The sequence below is a fragment of the Eupeodes corollae genome, chromosome 1, assembly GCF_945859685.1.
Source record: "Eupeodes corollae chromosome 1, idEupCoro1.1, whole genome shotgun sequence".
Taxonomy (NCBI): domain Eukaryota; kingdom Metazoa; phylum Arthropoda; class Insecta; order Diptera; family Syrphidae; genus Eupeodes; species Eupeodes corollae.
In genome coordinates, this window is record NC_079147.1 from 133151676 (window position 1) to 133171628 (window position 19953).

The 19953-nt window shown below is 28.9% G+C and overlaps 1 protein-coding gene across 1 annotated transcript in view; it reads right to left on the reverse strand.

Moving 5' to 3' along the window:
- The window catches only part of LOC129942585 (arrestin homolog), a 66934-nt gene that overhangs the window by 21034 nt on the left and 25947 nt on the right, over positions 1-19953 (reverse strand). Inside the window, exons 2-3 of the mRNA XM_056051589.1 lie at positions 5573-5940; positions 5355-5437 (exon numbers count right to left, since the gene is read on the reverse strand). Coding sequence (XP_055907564.1) covers positions 5355-5377 — 23 coding nt within the window. The 5' untranslated portion in view covers positions 5378-5437; positions 5573-5940. The remainder of the gene's footprint in view (positions 1-5354; positions 5438-5572; positions 5941-19953) is intronic.

Consider the following 19953-nt stretch of genomic DNA (forward strand, 5'->3'; position numbering starts at 1 on the left):
GTTAACAAAAATATATGTATCAAAATATTGCTGCTTACTTTTTGTAAAATAAAATTGACAACTTTTTTACAAAATACTACAAAACACTTATAAAAACGGATAAGAAATGTTTTTCGACTCAAGCATTTACTTCAAATTATTTTTTCTCGCAAAATATTATTATGAATATTTTGTAAGTTTTAAGCAAGACAAGTCGACTGATATTTCATTTTCTGGTCCAATTTTCATTTTACTTACTTTTCATTCCTGTAAAAAAATAAATACTGGTTCAATTTCCGGGATTTATAATTTATTGGCCTTCAAAACCTTTGCCAGTAAACCCATAAAAGAAATATATATCTAATGATATAATAAGAATTCCTACGATATTGCATCAATTTTTAAAATAAATAGATATTTAACCTTCGTTAATTGAGCATTTTGTTTATTTCCAGTTAAAATGTTTATGGATGCAACAGTATTTTTGGCTCATTTTTTAAAATGTATGTTTCGTGTGTGGTATAATTTGTAATATAAATGTATGTATTTAATACATAAATCTTCCCTTGCTTATTTTTTAAAATGCACCAAGAAAAAAAATGTAAATATCCTACTGAATTATTGAGTTTATTTGATATGCCATGAATTACGTACGCACGCATTTCAATCATTTTTACTCGGAAACATCCACCTTGAAAAATTTGATAAACAAATTTATCAAAGTGACATTATTTTGATTGTGAATCAACTTCTTAGAATTGCAATGATAACAGTAGGACATATGAGATACGAGTATACCAATCAATTTAAGCGTTTTTCGATTTGACCTGCTGTGTTGCAATGAACACAACTCAAGGACAATTCATACAAGTGTATATGGATTCGAATTTCAAAAAACAAAAAATGTTATGCATATAGTCCTTTCGAGAGTTGCAAAGCCCCTGTCTTGTATCTATGATGGAAATAGGAAAAGATGATCCAAAATCATAACTTGTTTTTATTCACATATTGCATATAGAAATTTTGTATTTCTTTCATCATTATTTTGTAACTTAAAACATGACGAAATATACGTTCTAAAGATGACACATGCTTGTTGGAATACAAAACATTCAATATTATTCTTTTTAATTTTCTTGTTTTCGCAAACTTCTCACGTTCAACTGAAAATCAATAATTTTGAAGAAGCTAAAATTTCAAGAAAATAATACAAAAATCAGTTATTTCATTGGGATTCAATCTGATTTTAGATTATATTATTATTTAGAGCTTCTTTAAAAATATCTGAGAAAAGTTTGTATTTGTTTTTTTAGATCTTAATACCTTAATTATCTTCCCATAGGAAGTTATTGAAATGGGTCCGATTTGTCAAATTAGAAATTTTGACATTTCTCGACGTTTCAAGGTCCCTAGAGTGGAAATAAAAGGTTTTTAGAAAGATTTATGTGCGTGCCTGTGTACGTACGTTCGTACGTCCGTTGGTCCGTACAACCGTATGTCCGTACATTTTCAAACTAAACTATTTCTTTATATGAAATTATATTGCGAGTAATTTTAAAAGTTTTAAGAATAATTTAACTAAAAACTTTTTGACCCAACACGAAAAATTACAAATTTTTAAGTAAAACAAACAGACAGACGGGATGGGAAGTTATCAGTGTGGGTTGCATCCCAGCCTCTTTTTCATTTTTGAAATTTGATATAATTTTGGCAATCAGCTAAATATTTAAAATAAAGTTCAGGAGTATGTAAATTCGGAATATTCTATTAGTTTCGATATAGCTATAGACTTGTGAAGGGTTTGTTATTTTACTATTATTAATAGTTAAAAATAAGTTGGCATTTTAACAAACATTTTTTTAATTTGACCCCGCCACACGTTGTCGACTAACGTTGTAATTGAATTTTTATCCGTATTACAAATAAATAGTACCCGTGGCATGATGGCTAGTTCCTACAGCCTTAAGCCGAATCCGAACGGCAAATTTGAGAAAGCACTTTTCTTGACAAGAATTACTCTTGGGGAATTTTTCAGTTCCTCGCAAGAGGCAGTACCGTGAAAAAAACTTTAAGTCCAACGCACTTTTTTTCGTGAATTCATTTTTATTAATTCTATCTTAAACCTATCTTAAAGCTAGACAAAAATTTATAATACTAGCCTAAATAACCCTAATTTACAACTAACTTAATGGTAACACACGGACACTCTAAGTTAAACAATAATACTTAATTTTAATGCCTTTCAGCCCTAAGATCTATTTTACTGTAATTCATTTTATTTATTTTTGTATTTATTAGAAAGCTTGAAAAAAAAAATTAATATCGATATCCTTTTTTATTTTTACTTCAAAACTACTTAAAATATGGTCCTTAATATAAATATAAAGCTAACTTGAACTACCTATTCTGCCTATAAACTTCTTAAAACCAGAATAACCACAGCAGCAAATCTAACTATCTAACATTTTTTGTTTTTCAAATTTTGTTGTCTGTTTTTTTTTCCAACGCACTAACCATCATGCAACGGGTGCTACATATACATATAAATGATCTACATGCGATTATTGGAGGAAGTCTTAATATCGACAGTTTCAATTTAAGGTTGTTGCTATATGCTACCGACATGGTGATCTTAGCAAAGGATGTGGAGGTTTTGCAACTCATTATAGAACATTATGAAGAGTACTGCTCCAGTTGGAATCTCGAAGTGAATCTCTCAAAATCGGAAATTACGGTCTTCCGAAATGGTGGCAGGCTATCAAATAGGGAAAAGGGGATTTGCAACGGAGAAGAAATTCGGATAGTACCTCAGTACACATATCTTGGTGTTCTGCTCACTCCAAAGATGAACTTTTTTAAGCATGTAGAGAAAAGAAATGCAGCAGCAAACAAACAGTTTTAACGTGACATGGCATTGTTTGTTGAATATCAAACTCAGTTCAAAATGGAAACTCTTTTTGGCAGTATGCGGAGCTATTTAAACTTATAGAGCACAAGTGTGGGGTTTTGGAACTTCGGATTAAGTGGATAAGCTACAATGATACTTTCTGAAAAGAGTCTTAAAGTTACCATCATGCACTCCAAAGTATGCATTACCGATTGAAACCGCAGCTGAAGACAGGCACTACTACACACTGGACTTACACCTTAGATATGAACAAAAGACTATATTTGAATACAGTGACACGAGACTACCAAAATCCTCTTAGTAACTCCTTTTTTGGGTTAAGGGGATTAATATGATCGGAAACAGGTTCGGCGTGCACTGGGATGAGAACATGACAAATGAAAGAGATTGGATTGTCAATAACTCACAAATTCTTGACCAACTGAAATCGCATAAAATTCAAGAAGCAGAGCAGAGAGCAAGAGGAAACAGCACACGAATTTTTAAGATGTTGGATTATTCAATACGACCGCAATACATAACAGATGACTTGGAGCCTTACAAACCATCATGGGTTTTCAAAGCTAGATGCGATCTTATCTCACTTAACGGAAAAAGTCGTGGAGGCAACACATCAACATTATGTAGCCTGTGCAAGTGTAGAGAAGAAGAAGATATACATCAATTCCTAGGCAGGTGTCCCGTACAAAGAGAATTCAGGATAAGACTAAATTAAGCTGAAATTATTGCTGCCCTTAACGGAAATTGCAGGGCTGATTGGAACAAACTCTCGAGTTATATTTACGTGGCCATAAGCTATAGAAAACAAATCTTTACAGAGTTTATTTGATTTGAAAATAGTGTGAACTATGAACGTGTACACATCACATTAAAAATTCAAAATTTAGGATTTCTCTTTAAATTTATCTAAAATCAAAAATTGTTTTTTTTTTACAAATGTACTTTAATATAAAATTATTTGTATCTTTTCACTTACCCGACAGACGACTCTTTATGTTATTGTTGTAAGTTTTTTAAATCTTTTAACATAACTTTCTTTTAAGTTAAACTCAAAAATGTATAAAAATATTACTAAATATTACTACTACTAATACTATAGAAAAAAACATTAATTAATGCAATACGAATTCAAGGGAATTGCTACAAAAATTAAACAAAAATAATATCCCGGGGGGAGGGGGTGTATGACCATTACACTCCCTCCCCCTGTATTCACCATTACTTCTTACTACCAGAGTCCTACAGTGACATTGGATTGAATTAAGATACATTTGAAAAATTGCCCTTGTTCATTTAAGAAATCCGTTTTTACTTTAAATGACGATAAAAGCACCACCTAAACCGATTTCGAAAACTCTTAAACTATTTAGTGAAATGTTAAAGCCATTTTTAGCAATTTACTAAGCTTAAAAGTTGATTTACCTAATTAGGATTTTAACTACTTTAGCTTTTAGAAATTTTCTAAATCCACATTACATCTGTACAATTATTCTTATAAGAGCAGTGGATGGAATGATCCAATCAACAGTTGGTAATTCCAATAAATAGGTTCATTTAAGTGTATTTGCTTTGTTTATTTTCACGAACTGTAACTTTTTAGACATGTTTTAATACTCGGTTTTTAATAAAAGGCAACTACGAGTAGCAATTAACTAGGTAGCAAAACGAAAAGAAAGGTTAACAATTTTGGACTGCCTTATTAAAATGCTACATATTTAGAAAATTGCTTACTAGTAAATTGTTAAACCCTTAACCTTTGTTTAAAATTTTGCGCCGATATCTTTGGTTCTTATTTTCCTGAGAAACCGTAAAGATAAAAATGTGAGTTGTTGTACTTCACTGTTTAATGAAATCTTGCTATATATATCTACTCTAGGGCCGAAAGTTCTAAATTAAAATGAGATTTGAGTTGGAGATCTAAGTTTTCCATTAAAACTTTGTGAAGAAATGAATGATAGTAAAATTTCCAGAGAAAAAACTTTGATTGATGGATCGAAGATATTAAATTAATAATATAGACTGAATAATTTGTGTTTTTAATTTTGTATTTTAATGCAAAAAGAAAGCTCCTTACTTTTTTCTTAAAAGTAGATTAATAATAATTATTAAATTTTCTTTTCCACACCAAAATGTCCCACAGTTGCCTAAAGAGTCGGATAGAAATGTCTTAACAAGGATTTCTACGGTACAGTACACAGATATAATTAGCCTAAATTTCCTAATTGAAAATAAATAAACTAATCTCTAATGATATTAATATACTCCTACAATATAAGGTTGAACCGGCGCTTTGGCTTTTAGATCTATTGTAGGTACATAATTCTTTTGTAATTCGTTATTATTTGACCCAAATGATTTGGCATATCTCGTAGGACACGATTCTCTTCAAGATGCGCCTCAACGAATAAAATAACATCTACTAATCATAATAATAAAACCAAAAAAGAAATATAACAGGCACACTTACTTTGCATTAGCAATTTGATCCATTCTAATGACATCCCAATTTCCTCAATCAATTCGCTGGAGACGGTCTAAGGATACCTTTAACTGAAAGTAAACATGAAAATTCGAGATGTGACGAATGTTCTTAATGATTCTTGAGATTATAAAGAGTGCTAATAACACGTTTTCATCATAGCTACAAAATTGCGTGGTTGAGCTACAGACATACATACTTCATACCTTTTACGTGGGACTAACTTCCCACAGCCATCTTCATCACAGTCCCAATGGCCATTTCTTATTTGCAAAACAACTCCAAGGTATGTATATCTTACGTACATATGTATGTACAAGGACGAGCGTGTACGAACTTCTTTCAAACAAACGTATGTATAGATGATATAAAGCTTCTGTATCCGAATGACGATGACGGGTCAATGGGTAGATACTTCTATTACGATGATGATGTTGTTTTTCTTTTAGAGTACAGGAAACCAGGATGTAGATTTCATGTTCAACCTATTTATTTCGGAATTAGTATTCTCCTCGTTTGGGGTTTTGTGTTATATTTCGCTACACATTTGTTGCTTCAGGGTATCGTATTGAACCTGGAATAAAATAAAAAAATCATGTGAAAACGTCTGATTCGAAAATAAGGAGGGGATTGTACGATAATTTAAGCGCCAAAATTTGATAACGGTGTATTGTAGAAGAATCGCAAGTTTATGATGTGAAGTTAATTTTAGAATAAAACGAGGCTGGGGTGCTTCTTCCTTCCCTCCTGTCGGTTTGTCTTGCTCAAAAGTTTGTAGGTTTTCGTGTCGGGGTAAAAAAAATGTCAGTTGAATTATTCTTAAAAAATTTAAAATTACCAACAATATTTTTCATATAAAGAAATAGTTTAGTTTGAAAATCTAGTTTTGTTGAATAGATTTTTAGTCGAAAACAAATTTTTACCAATTTCAGTATCATTTCTTAAATTTTTACAAATTGGATGAATGATATTACTTTGAGAGATATCAAGAACCGAACATCAATTTTTACCAAATTCGCGTACTATTTTTTTGGATTTTTCGATATAAATTCGATGTTTCGTAAAATTTAACTAATGAAAGTAGTTTAAAGACAATATCTCAAAGTTTTGAAAAGATATTTGAGTCGAAAATTAATTTTTACTAACTTTGAGTAATGTTTTTTTAGGTTTGTATTTTTTATAAAAACAAACAACAGATGTTAAAACGTTATTTTTCTTTGCACAAAATTGCTTTGGAGATAAAATCATTTTTTATTCGTAAAAATGCAGTCAACAATTAGGAATTGCAATTAGTAGTTTCGTTTGAGCTTATTTGTTTCGTTTATTTTTACGAACTGTCACACCCTAGACAAGTTTGGATGCTCTTTTTTTAATAAAAGGCAATTAGCAATTTACTAGCTAACAAAACGAAAATAAAGGTTTGAAATCATGGAGTCACTCAGTAAATTGCTAAGTATTAAACATATTGGGGCATATTCATAGATGTTAACTAAACTCTTGCTAAGTTGTAATTAATCAAGTCCAGAGTTTATACTATTTTTAAATAAAATTAAACCTAAGTTTTGGGCTTAATCTGTGGTGTAACTATAAACATAACAATTGATGTGTTTAAGTTGTTATTATCACAGCCAAATGTCATATTTAATTTTAGCTTGTGAATTGAAAAAAAGTTTAGTTTAAGTTTAAGTTGACAGGACAAATAAAAAAAAATACTGTAATACCTTCAAATTCGTTATTTTGTGCTGTCATTCCTCGAATCGGATGTCAAAAAAAGTAAGTTAAACAAAACTATTTAATAGAAAATCAAAAAAAAAACAACGTTCAATAATATTAAAGACGAACACCAAGGAAAATATAAAACGCGAACGGCAGGAAAACGTATAGCAGTCAGACAAAGAACTGTGTAGCGAAAATTGCCAAAAAGAAGAGTTACACCAGCAAGTTTAAGCACAATTTATTTGATATGATTTACCTTTTCAATTCACAAACAAAAGTAAAATATGACTTGACAAAGATGAACATTTCGGTTGACCCAAATTATCTTACAAACCAATAACGCTAGCGACTTCAAATAAGTTTTATATTAAATAATATGACCCGATATCAAACTAGGTACAATTTGGAACACAAAAATGTAATTAGCTTTTTTTATAATTAAAAAAAAAAACAGAAAAAAAATAATTGTCACCTCTTGTATTTTACGAACAAAAAATGATCTTCCCTCCAAAAATAATTTAACGGAACGAAGAATAACATTTTTGACATCTGACAAAATTGAAACTAAGAAAAAATTACTAAAACTTGTTGTGAATAATTATTTTTTTAACTATGATATGTCCTCTATTATTATTATTGAACATACTCAACATATATGAACAACAAAAAAAACTCTTTTTATTTTTGAGTTTTGAAAATTAATTTCAATTTTGGTTATGTTTCTTTTTTAAGCAATTTCTGTTTGCAACAAAAATGATTTTCGTTTCAACCTTACATCAAAAAAGTATGTTTTTACGTTCAGTATATAGAACTTTTTCCAATTGTGGTTTCATATCCACAAGATATTACTCATGTTTAGGTTTAAAAGTTGACAGTGAAACATGCAAAATTGTTCATTGCGGTTTTTATTTTCATTTGTATTTGCTTTTCAAAAAAAAATAAGAAAACTATTTTGATGGTGCTTGTCTTATCATACCCTTACTCTTATCACTACCTTTTTAATTTTAAAAATGGTCAACAAATAATTATTCAAGTGATAGAATTAGAAGGACATTTGTACATAAATCTACGTTCTTAATCGGTAGTTTTGAAATATACAAAACATTGTATATGCAGTTTACTATTAGTTAAAAATATCATACATTGATACATCGTAAATTTTAATTGCTGCTTTTTTAAAAATGAAAATCTCCTGGAAGATATTTTTTAACTTCCCATAGGAAGTTATAGTAATCGGTTCGATTTGTCGGATTTAAAAATTTGTCATTTCTTGACGTTTTAAGGTCCCTAGAGTCTAAATAAAATATTTTTAGAGAGATGTCTGTGTGTGCGTGTGTACGTGCGTTCGAACTTTTGTACGTTTTTGCTTTTTTCGTCGTGCATACCTCCAGAACCATAGAGATATCGACTTCAAATAAATGTTGTTATAAGAATAATAATGCAGAAGGACTCTCACAAAAATTGAGTGAGCGGTTTTTTTTTACATTTTGGTAAACCCAACATATCCCACAAACCAACAAAGCTAGCGACTTCCATTAAATTTTATACCATATAATTTGAAAAATCAAATTCACATTTTTTTTATAAATTATAAAAATCTAAAACAAACATTACTCAAAGTTGGTAAAAATTGAATATCGATTCAAATATCTTTTCAAAACCTAGAAATTGTGACTTCAAACTTATTTTATCTTATAAGACATATTGTTTTCAACATTAGGACAAATTTTGAGAAAAACCGAATTGACAGTTTTTTTACAAAAAATAAAAACCTAAAAAAATGTATAAAAGTTGGTAAAAATAGATTTTCGACTCAAATATCTTTTCAAAAATTGTAGATATTGGCTTCAAACTACTTTTATTTTTCAAAAACTATTGTTTTTAACATTCAGTAAAATTTTGTACAAGAAATTAAAAACCAAAAAAAAAATAAAAAAAGTTAATCAAAATTGAATTTCGACTCAAATATCTTTTCAAAACTTTGAGATCATGACTTCCAGCTAATTTTATCTTATAAGAAATATTGTTTTCAACATTCGGTGGAATTTTGAAAAAAATCGAATTGATAGTTTTTTACAAAAAATAAAACACTAAAAAAAAACAATACTAAACTTGGTCAAAATTTACTTTCGACTCAAATAGCTTTTCAAAAATTAAAAATATTGGCTTTAAACTTTTGTTATTTCACAGAAAATATTGTTTTCGATATTCAGTAATTTTTGTATAAAAATCAAACAGTCCAGTTTTTCATTTAAGCAAGACAAATCGACAGACGGAATGGGAAGTTATCAGTGTGGGTCGCATCCAAGCCTCTTTATAGATTTAGTATTTATTTCTGAAGATTTACAATCTTCTGTCATGGAGAATTGCCCTTTTTTTCGACTTCTGTTCACCATACGTCTATTGATATTTGTCCTAAAAACTACAATCATGATAACCTTAGCAAATTTAATAATTATAAAATGGTTTCTAAATTTAATTTACATAATTTATCTTAAATGATAATTTTTTTAAAAATATTAATTAATCAAATGAGTTTCTGGATAAAAATATACATACAAACTTCCACTGTTTTAAAGTCTTTTTTAACAAAGTTTTAAATGATTGTATAGTGTATACTAATGTATAACAGAAAAGTTAGCTCTCATCTTGTTTGGTATAATAAAAGAATATTCAATTTAAAAATGCTTAAAATGCAGCGTTTAAAAAATATAAAGAAAAACTTTCCGATGCTTCTTATGCAGTTTTTTCTCGTCTCAGGAAAGAGTTTGTTTTTCCCTTAAAATTTCTTTATTGTAATTATATTCATTCTGTTGAAAGTAATCTCAAGCAATCTCCAACATTTTTTTGGAAATTTATAAAAACTAAACGAAATACTACTGGATTTTCAACAACTATGTTTTTTGGAAATAATGAAACTAGTGATCCGAAAATGATTGTAGATTTGTTTGGACAGTTTTTTTTAAAGTATTTATGACTCTTCTACATCTTCAACAATAAATTATCAATGTATTAGTTCCTTGCCATCTATTTTTGATTGTTCTAGTATATCATTTGACTTAACTGATATTGAAGATGCTTTGCTTAAACTTAAACCTAAAAAAACTACAGATATAATAGGATTTTTCCCTATTGTTTTTTGTCATTGTGCAAGTTCTCTTTCCGTTCCGCTATTACATCTATTCAATGAATCTATTTCCAATGGTATTTTCCTGAATGAGTGGAAAGTCTCTATCATTGATCTGGATCAAAAAACTAAGTAACTAACTATAGACCAATAACTAAGCTACCTGTTGTTCGAAAGCTTTTAGGTAGCCTTGTTAAAGATAAATTTAAATCTATCATAAAGCAACATGTAAGTAAATATCAACATGGTTTTTGTAAAGATAGGTCTACTAATACTAATCTAGTAGAATTCACAAATTTTGTCAATAATACTCTGGACAATCGAAAACACGTCCATGTGATTTATACAGACTTTGTATAAGCCTTTAGTAGGGTTAATTCACACATTCTCTTAAAAAAACTTCAAGCGTATGGCTTCCATGGACCGCTACTTCAATGGTTTTCTTCACATTTACTTGGTCGGGGGCTTTTTCTCAAAAGATATTTAGGTAACTTCTGGTGTTCTAGAAGGTAGTCATATGGGTCCTTTAATATTTTTACTTTGTATTAATGATCTTCATAAATGTTCTTAAAAATTCTCATTGCCTTATGTATGCGGATAACATAAAGTTCTTTTCTCGGATTTCTAATTTAAATGATTGTCTTCTGCTTCGAAATGATCTAAATTCATTTGTTGATTGGTGCAAGTCAAATAATTTGTTATTAAATGTTGACAAGTGTGCTTGTATGGCCTACAATAGAACTTTGTTAAATATTATTCCAAACTATTCATTAAATAATTTACCGTTACAAGAGGTTGAAAAGTTCAAAGACTTGGGCAATTTTAAATTGAAATTTAACTTACATATTAATTATATTGTATCCAAAGCAAATTCTTTACTTGGATTCATCAAAAGAAACTCATTGCAATTTAAGGACCTTACACCATTAAATCTTTATACTGCGGTATTGTGCGTCCTGTTCTTGAATATAAGTGTGTTGTTTGGAGCTCTACAACAGAGTTTTGATAAAAAGAGAATTGAAAATGTTAAAAAAAATGTCTCAGTTTTGCTCTTCGAAATATTTTTTAAAACAATATAGAAGGTTTCCATCATTCATATAATTCGAAATGCTTATTACTTGTAATACAAACTCTTGAGTCGAGAAGAAAAATGTATAGTGTCATGTTTATTCGTGATATTTTTACTTCAACTATTGATTGTGAGAGTTTGCTTTACTGCTTGCATCTGTATGCTCCTTCAATTTCCTTAAGAGCCAGACCGCTCTTGTCAATTGATTCCCATCATACGCTATATATGGAGAACGTGAACCGATTTCCGCAAGTTGTAATTTATTTAATATGTTTTATTCAAATTTAGATATATAAGTCGATTATTCACTTTAATTAATTACTTTTTTAAATTGTATTTATAATATGTAATAATATGTATTTATAAATTGGATTGTGTTATATATGTATTTACTTAAATTGAAATCTGTTGAATGTAAATTCGTAGATTGGATAACCTAAATAAACAAATAAACAAATAAACCAGTCTATTAACTTTGTTTTTCAAAAAGTTCACGTTAATGTATTATAAATTAAACTAGTTTCCATTGACAATAATTATTGTTCCTTATAAATATTTGAGTGAAATATCTACAAATCGGAACGACTACAATAACTTTCAATGAGAAGTAAAAAACTTGGATTGCATACTTCGAAATTTCTTATTTTAAAACTTACAAACTTATTCCGTAAAATGTTTAATTTTTAACTTACTTATAGCTGTATTAAAATTTATTGTAGGTGTAACAAATATTACTTATTGTTAGATATTGTTTTTCAGTTTTCTTTGACTTTTCGATGAAAATCAGAATCATTTTGAAGCATTCCAAGGACCCAATCAGTGAAGATACGCCGCTGCTGGTGATCCACAGGATTTAGGTTTCTGTTAACTAAAATTTAAAAACTTTAAGACATGAATCTATATACGGTGTAATTATCTATTTTTGGAACACCTTATTTCAAAGATCTATAAAAAAATCGACAAAATCAGGGTTTTGTCTACGGGCTCCAACAGTAATATTCTTTGTTATTTTTGAGCAACGAAAACGTTTTCGTTTCTACCCATCGCTTTCTTTGGCAAACAGTCACTAACTTTTCCGCTAGTTTCCCTATTGCCGAGTAAAATATTTTTCCAAATGCGACTGCTAAGTGTTCGCCACCTTGCTATTAAAAGATGACAGTTTCAAAAGTTACAGCTGTACAAATTGTAGGCTATTCAAATAATCAAATCAGTAAAAATAACTGAACCTCAAATTTTTCAATTAAAAAAAAAAAAAGATTTACTTGAATGTTTAGGCTTTTCATATAAAATTATACAATATTTAATGATGAATGAAACCTGCATTTTGGCTTTAAAAATAGCTTAAGTATAATAACCCTTTTTCATATTTCCATTTAATAGAAAATTTAGGTCTTATATTAATTCAAAAAATTTAACAAACCCTTCCACTAGATGTTTTCTAATCTGGACCAAAGATAATGCCACCGTAGCCATAAGTAACATCTTATTAGTCGAATCAACCTTTATCAACCCACATGCTTACATTTATCTGATATTTTATTAAAATCAATTTGTTTTCTAATGCACGTATCTACTATACTTGTATACGAACCTAAAGTATATATTTAAAATAAGATAATGGAATATATTTACAAAAAAATCAAAATCGAAATCGACATCGTAGTTATAATAGTAAAGGGTATCGTATTGAATTTATATTTATTATTCAGACTGTGAACATGCAACATACATACATAAATGTGTACAATACACTTCCTGCCAAAAGTATAGCATCACATTAAAATTTCTGATTTGTTGGTTTAATAAGCGTTTTTAACATCATCATAGGTTAAAATAACAGTAAGTGGGGTTCAACAAATTAAGCTCATTAGGAACGAAGTGGCCAACAACCGTAAACATAACAAGGGTTTTCGATTCTTGAACATGTTTGCGTTAAAATTCTTCTATAAGTCAAAATTGTGTTGAGTTTTATAAAACTAGAATAATTCATTGGTTTATAGATAGATAGATTTATTGTTTATTTTGCAAATTTAAGTTTACAAAAAAGTATTATTCTTTAATTTTAAAACATGACTACAAAAGCCGTCTGCCGAGTTTAACAATATGTACATAATAAAGTATTGAAAGAGGTATGTTAAAAATTTTCTTCAATTGTAGATTAGATCAAAGATTAACATTTTTAAGAATGGATTTAAGATTTTAGTTATATTAAAATATTATTGCTGTTGTCTTTGCTGTTGTTTTCTATTAGTCGACTACGTATGTTCAGTCTCTTTTTTGGAAAATTGGTTTTATTTTCTGTTATAAAAGCAATTAAGAAGCCTTCATAGTAAAAATCACTAAAAAGCCCTTTTTGGCTATTTTTTGTTTATGAGTTAAGGCGGAAAGCTTAAATTGTTAATTAGGTCAACATCTTTTAAAATAAGCTAAAACAATCAGAACTACCATAAAAGGTACTTTACTATTACGCTTGTGTATGTATTACATATCTATGTATAGCAAATATATTTATCATGCATGTCAAAAAGTTGTATTTACTTTAGACACGTAACTACATAGAAATGACACACTAGGCGTATACGCACTTTTATTTTATTATTGATCTTTAACCGCGTAGAGCAGAAATATATATTTTTTATTGTACCATGTAATTATTTTATAAGTTGAACAGATTTATTTGAATTAAATTTTGAATTGTGTGAAAATGTATGTTAAAATTGGAGATAAATGAATCGTTCTTTTATTATGACTCCAAACTTTCGGTAGTGGATGTATACCTTGTATCCGTATGTTCATTTTTCATTTATGGATACACTTCGCCTCAACTGAATAAGCACAAACATTTTCGAAAATACTTTTTACATTTTTTCCAAGTGTTGAGGTTTGTTGTAACAATTAAATCATTGTTTATGAGCGTTTTTATGTACTGCCTAGTTTAAATCAACAATTGTAGGGTTTAAAGTGATCTTAAATTTTAAAACCAATGGGTAGATCTACATAAATGACTTAGCAGTGTTTCAAAAGCATAAATCGACATGACTTGATACCAAGATCTAACCGGACGGTCACCAGCTAATAAAGTTGGCCAAAGACAGCTTGAAGACGAGCAATTTCAACGTGATAATTTAACGAAAAAAAAAATTGGCGTAAACTCAAGACTCTCAACAGTTTTAAGTTTAATTAAAATTCGAGCCATCGAGCCAAAACAAATTCTAGTCGAACATCGGAAAGTTATGCTATCAGGCTTTTTCAAAACTCTCATAATTTTGATCAAAAATGAAATGAACAGACGATACAAATATTTAATTTTGGTGGCCCTGATGGGTCAACCTTTTATTTTCAAGATTTGAAAAAGCAAACAAATGTTAAAAGCTTCATCACAGCTGTTAAAGAGGTGTTGCGATATTAAAAGCTGTCAGTTATTATGAAACAGTTAATGTTAAGTACTTTACATTAAAAATTACTGCAGCTGGTTATAAGGTACTCTTGGACAAACATTTTTCTAATAATTTAACACTTTTTGACCCATAAACTTAGTCTAAAAACATGATAACGCGCTTATTCACTCGGTGTAAATAATAACAGAGGAAAAAAATGTGCGCATCTTTCAATACTTATCTGATCTTAACATTAATAAATACACTTAGGAATGGTTGATTTCGGATAATTTTGTTCAAATTCTTTTCGTAACATGTTAAGGGAGTAGTTAGCACCAGCAGATGAAACATTAGGGGAATTCTCGATCGGGTGTAAATGGTCTTGCATCAGTGCATTTGCATATTTTTTGTGCATACAGATGCTCAGCACTAACAAAATATATGAATATGCACATGCTTTAGTATTGCAAATTTACTTCGCTGAAACCCTAAAGTATACAAATGCACAAACATGAGCAACAGTGTTTTGACAGTAATAAATCAGCTGATATTTAAATAATCAACATGGCTGATCTAAAAAGAGAAAAACCGAATAAAAAGTGGTCAATCGCCGAAATTATGTATAAGAATAATTGACTTAAATTCATCAATAATTTGAGCAGCAGCTTCTTCTATAAGCGAATCAATAATTTGTTTTTTTTTTTCAGTTTTCCTCGGCATATTAAAACCAAAATAAACTTTTGAATTTCACATAAAATAAAAATAACAATAATCAGCTGTTCTCACAACTGTCAAAAATCGTTGCAAGAACACATGAAACTCAATAAAAAATTACTACTTCTACTAACACCTTGCTTTTTTATTTGCTTTTCGGGCGTTCACTATGTTGTGCCTATATTTACACTCAAATGCAATTCCCAGACTAAATGCACTAGTACGTGAATTCCCCTAATATATGTCAATATTTGGTAAAATGTTAAAAGTATTTTCAAAAATGTTTGTGCGTATTCAGTTAAATTGGAGTGTACATGTTCACATAGTATAATAATACTAACTTAAGCGTATTATGTTCTACACTCTAGAGAACTCTATATAAGGAATGGATTCATTTTCATTTACTACGAAGTGCTTGTAGACCAACCATTGTTTTGTGATGTTATTCTAGGAAAAATGTTCACATTCAAATAATAACAAGAGCATGCAATTGTTAAACTTCAAAAATCATGTTGGAACATTTTATATATGTTTGATACTCATACATATCATGTATACATTATATCCAAACTACACTATACAGTTAGAATGTAGATATGTATATTTTTGTTCTAACATTTTGTATATCCTAAATAAACATCAATCTGGTGACTTTGATAATATTTTGTTGTTTGTTTTTGTGATGCGATTGTAAAAACAAAATAAAAACAGTGGATAAGTGGATAAGTGGATGCAATATTTTATTTAAAGATGGAGACTGGTTCCTTAACAATATAACAACATTAAAGAGTAAATTAAGCTCCATGACACTTTAAGTGCCAAATTTGTGTTAGTATGTACCACTTTAAGCTCGAAAGCGAAGTGGCATTAGTTAAAACTTAGTATCTTTTTTCATTTAAATCATATCAAGTCTACAAAATAAGTATACATTTCTTGTAGACAAAAGTATTTTTTTTAGAACCAGAGCTTTAAAATAGTGATTAATTAATTTATTTTAAAATTGCAAAATGCGACTCAAATATCTTTTCAAAAATTTGAAATATTAGCTTCAAACTAAAATTATCTTATAAGAAATATTTTTTTTAACATTCGATCAAATTTTAAAAAAAATCGAATTGATAGTTTTTTTTTACAAAAAATGAAACTCTAAAAAAAAAACAATACTAAAACTTGGTAAAAAGTTACTTTCGACTCAAATAACTTTTCAAAAATTAAAAATATTGCCTTCAAACTTATTTTATTTCACAGAAAATATTGTTTTCGATATTCTGTAATTTTTATATAAAAATCCAACAGTCGGGTTTTTCATAAAAAATAAAATCTACAAAAAATAGTACGCAAATTGGGTAAAAATTGATACGAGTACATATATAGACAAACTTTTAAGCAAGACAAATCGACAGACGGAATGGGAAGTTATCAGTGTGGGTCGCATCCCAGCCTCTTTTTATTATTATTTTTAGAAAATGTACAACAACTCGTTATCTATAACATGTACACGAACAGTTCATGTAAGGTGTACTACTGTAGTAAGGAAAAAGTGAGAATCATGCTTTAAGCTAATGGAGTTAAGTAATGGAGTTAAGTAATTACTTATAATGAATACCTAGATGTAACACGTTGGTCGTATTCGGAGTTTTTACTTGATATACAATCAAATTAAATTCCACTACCACTATATGATGTCTTTAAACGAAGATATAAAATGGTTAACTTGTGCGTATGCCACACAGTTGTTGAATTCAATAAAAGAATGTTTCCCATGTTTTTGTTGTGAACCAGCTTGTCCTGATATGTAGGTACAAATGAACACGTAAGGTTTTTTAGAACAGATTTATCAGCTGTTCAATTAAAACGATTACATCATTGAAAAATTAAAAATAAACTAAAAGAAAAGTTTTGAGTTAAATTAAGTATTCTTATTTCTTTCATCAGTTTCAAATCGACACCAAACATAACAATTTTGACTCTATTACTCGTCTCTTTGAATAATGAATAGTCTGTATTATAGCAATAGAATCATCAAAGTCTAGGATACGAATGTTTAGTGCAATCCAGCTTTATGGCAAATTCCTAAATAACTTCCGAAAAAATTATTAAAAAATAAAAAATTTAATTTAAAAAAAAAAAAAACAGAGCGATAAATTGTCAAAAAAGTAACGCTTACCAGTCCTTGGAAAAATTGTGCACAACTATTGATGTTTGAAATTTTTCATAGCATTTCCGCGGTCTGCAACTAAAAGAATCTTCAGCTTTATAATCTGAAACCCAAATTCCAGAAAAAATGACGTAGTTTTTTAAAATAAAACAACTGAAAATTATAGTTGGCCCTTAGTTTTATCTTCGCTCTTGAACCAGTTTATTACAGCATTGGTTAATTCATAATATGTTCAATACTCAAAAAATAATACAAATTTTCATAAATTTTAATTAACAGTCAATTTATTGACAAGTTCTAGTCTCTAAAATTTAAAATCTGAGATACTCGTAGAACTTCGATTAATAGAACCTCAAATTTGACGGTCTATAATAGGATATTAGAACTTAGTTCAGCAGCATTTTTACTTCTTCCGAAGGAATAATTTTAAGATTCATCCAATAATTGCTTTAAATAGCATCTCATGTGCAATAATTTATTAATTTTTAAAAATACGTATAAACATATGGACGGTTTAAAAAAAGTTATAAATATTATCCGCATAATTAAAATGTTGTGGACGCGGACAGTTTTATAAAGAGTAAGTTGAAAAATAAATAAGGTGGTACGACAATCCGCTAAAAACTAGGGCCTAGTGACTTATAACTCTCAACCATTCCTGTGTGCGAGTAATGTTGTCAGGGATGGAGGGGACCTATATTTTAGGCTAATTTGAGAAACCACTTTTCATGACAAGAATTAATGTTGGAGGATTTATCAATTCATCGCAAGAGGCAGTACCCATAAAAAAGACAGGCACAGGCAGTTTGAACCCAATTGCTTTGATAGTCTGGCACTAAACATCACGCCACGGGTACTTAAAAAAAGTGTTAGTTACATTTAAAGCCATTAAACTTTTTACTTTTCATTCGCTTTATTTTAGTTTTACATATTTTTCACATCAAGGTCTTGGAGGATATTAAACATTTTAACGTTAAAAATGGCCACGAGTTTTGAAACTGAAAAATAGACATAACAGCTATTTAAATTATGTCGAGAAATAACATCCAATCTAAAATAATCAATATTCCCATGGACATGGCTAAATAAAAGTATAAATAAAACTGTTAATAGAAGAAGTTCCATTGAACAGAGATCTAAAATACCTAGAACTCAAAAATGATATTTAACCCTGTCCTACACATATGATTCGTTGTGAAGATATGCTCGAGTTTAAAATATTTTTGAAATTAAGTTCCAAAGATAAACCGAGAATGACTAGATAGAGTTTTTAATTTATTTTAAAACTTCGTCAAGAAGACGGCCTTAAAAATCATAAAAAACTCCAGTGTGAAAATTCTTCTAATACACTTTTTATGCGATATATATGTACATGTTTTCGTTTAAGTTTTGTATATAATTCTTAAATAAACACTAAGTTTCACATCTATGAAGGAGCATTTTCAAAAGCTATGGTAGAGTATTTATGATTGATTTTCACTTTATTTACCACAGGTACTAAAAAAAAGAAATAACGCTAAAAAGTATTGTGTTTTTCCAACAATATAAATGTTAAAATTTGTGTATGGTCGTTTTTGTGTATATTTAAATGATTTTTTTCTTAATAAAAACCGACTTTTAATAATATACTTGTCAACTTAAACGGTAAGTTTTTTTTAATTTCATGCCTGGCCCGAAGGCTTTAATTCAATTTGAAAGTTTTCTTTGTGTTTATGTAAATTTTAAACTGCAAAGAGCCATTGAATTTCACCCGAAATTCTTTTAATGCTTTAGAATGATAATAATAACAAAAATAAATGTACAGGGTGAAACGTTCTATGATTCATTGAAGTTAAGTAAATGCAAATGGTTTTGTTATTTTTTTGTAAACAAAATCAAAATTTGTATATATATGTATAAGCCTGGCAGCGACAGATGCATATTTTATTTACTGCAGCCTTGGTGTAATTTAATAGTTCAATTTGAAACCAGTAAAGGCCAAGCCTAATTTGAAAACTTTTTCGTGCACAGCAATTTTTTATAAAGTTTCTAAAATTACATCTCTCCCACTTTTAACTTCTTTTAATGACTGGCTAAGAACAAAATACATCCAAGTTAGATTTTATTGTATAAATATAACGAATAAAACGCTATTAAAAAATTGGATATTGTTAAGAAAAGTTTCTAATATTGTTAAGGAAAGTTTCTAATATCACAAATTAAATGTTATTGTATGTTATATTCCGCCTAAAAGCACACTAGATCTTTATAAAGTGCATGTGAAAACTTGTGAATTCTATCTAACAAAGCTTAAATCGGAACATGTAATTATTCTTGGAGATTTTATTCTGTCAAACATTCAATGGGTATTTGATCCCGAGGAACTACATCTCTTACTTTAAAGTAAATTCAGATTTTGAATGTGAAATAATTATTGATACTTTTGC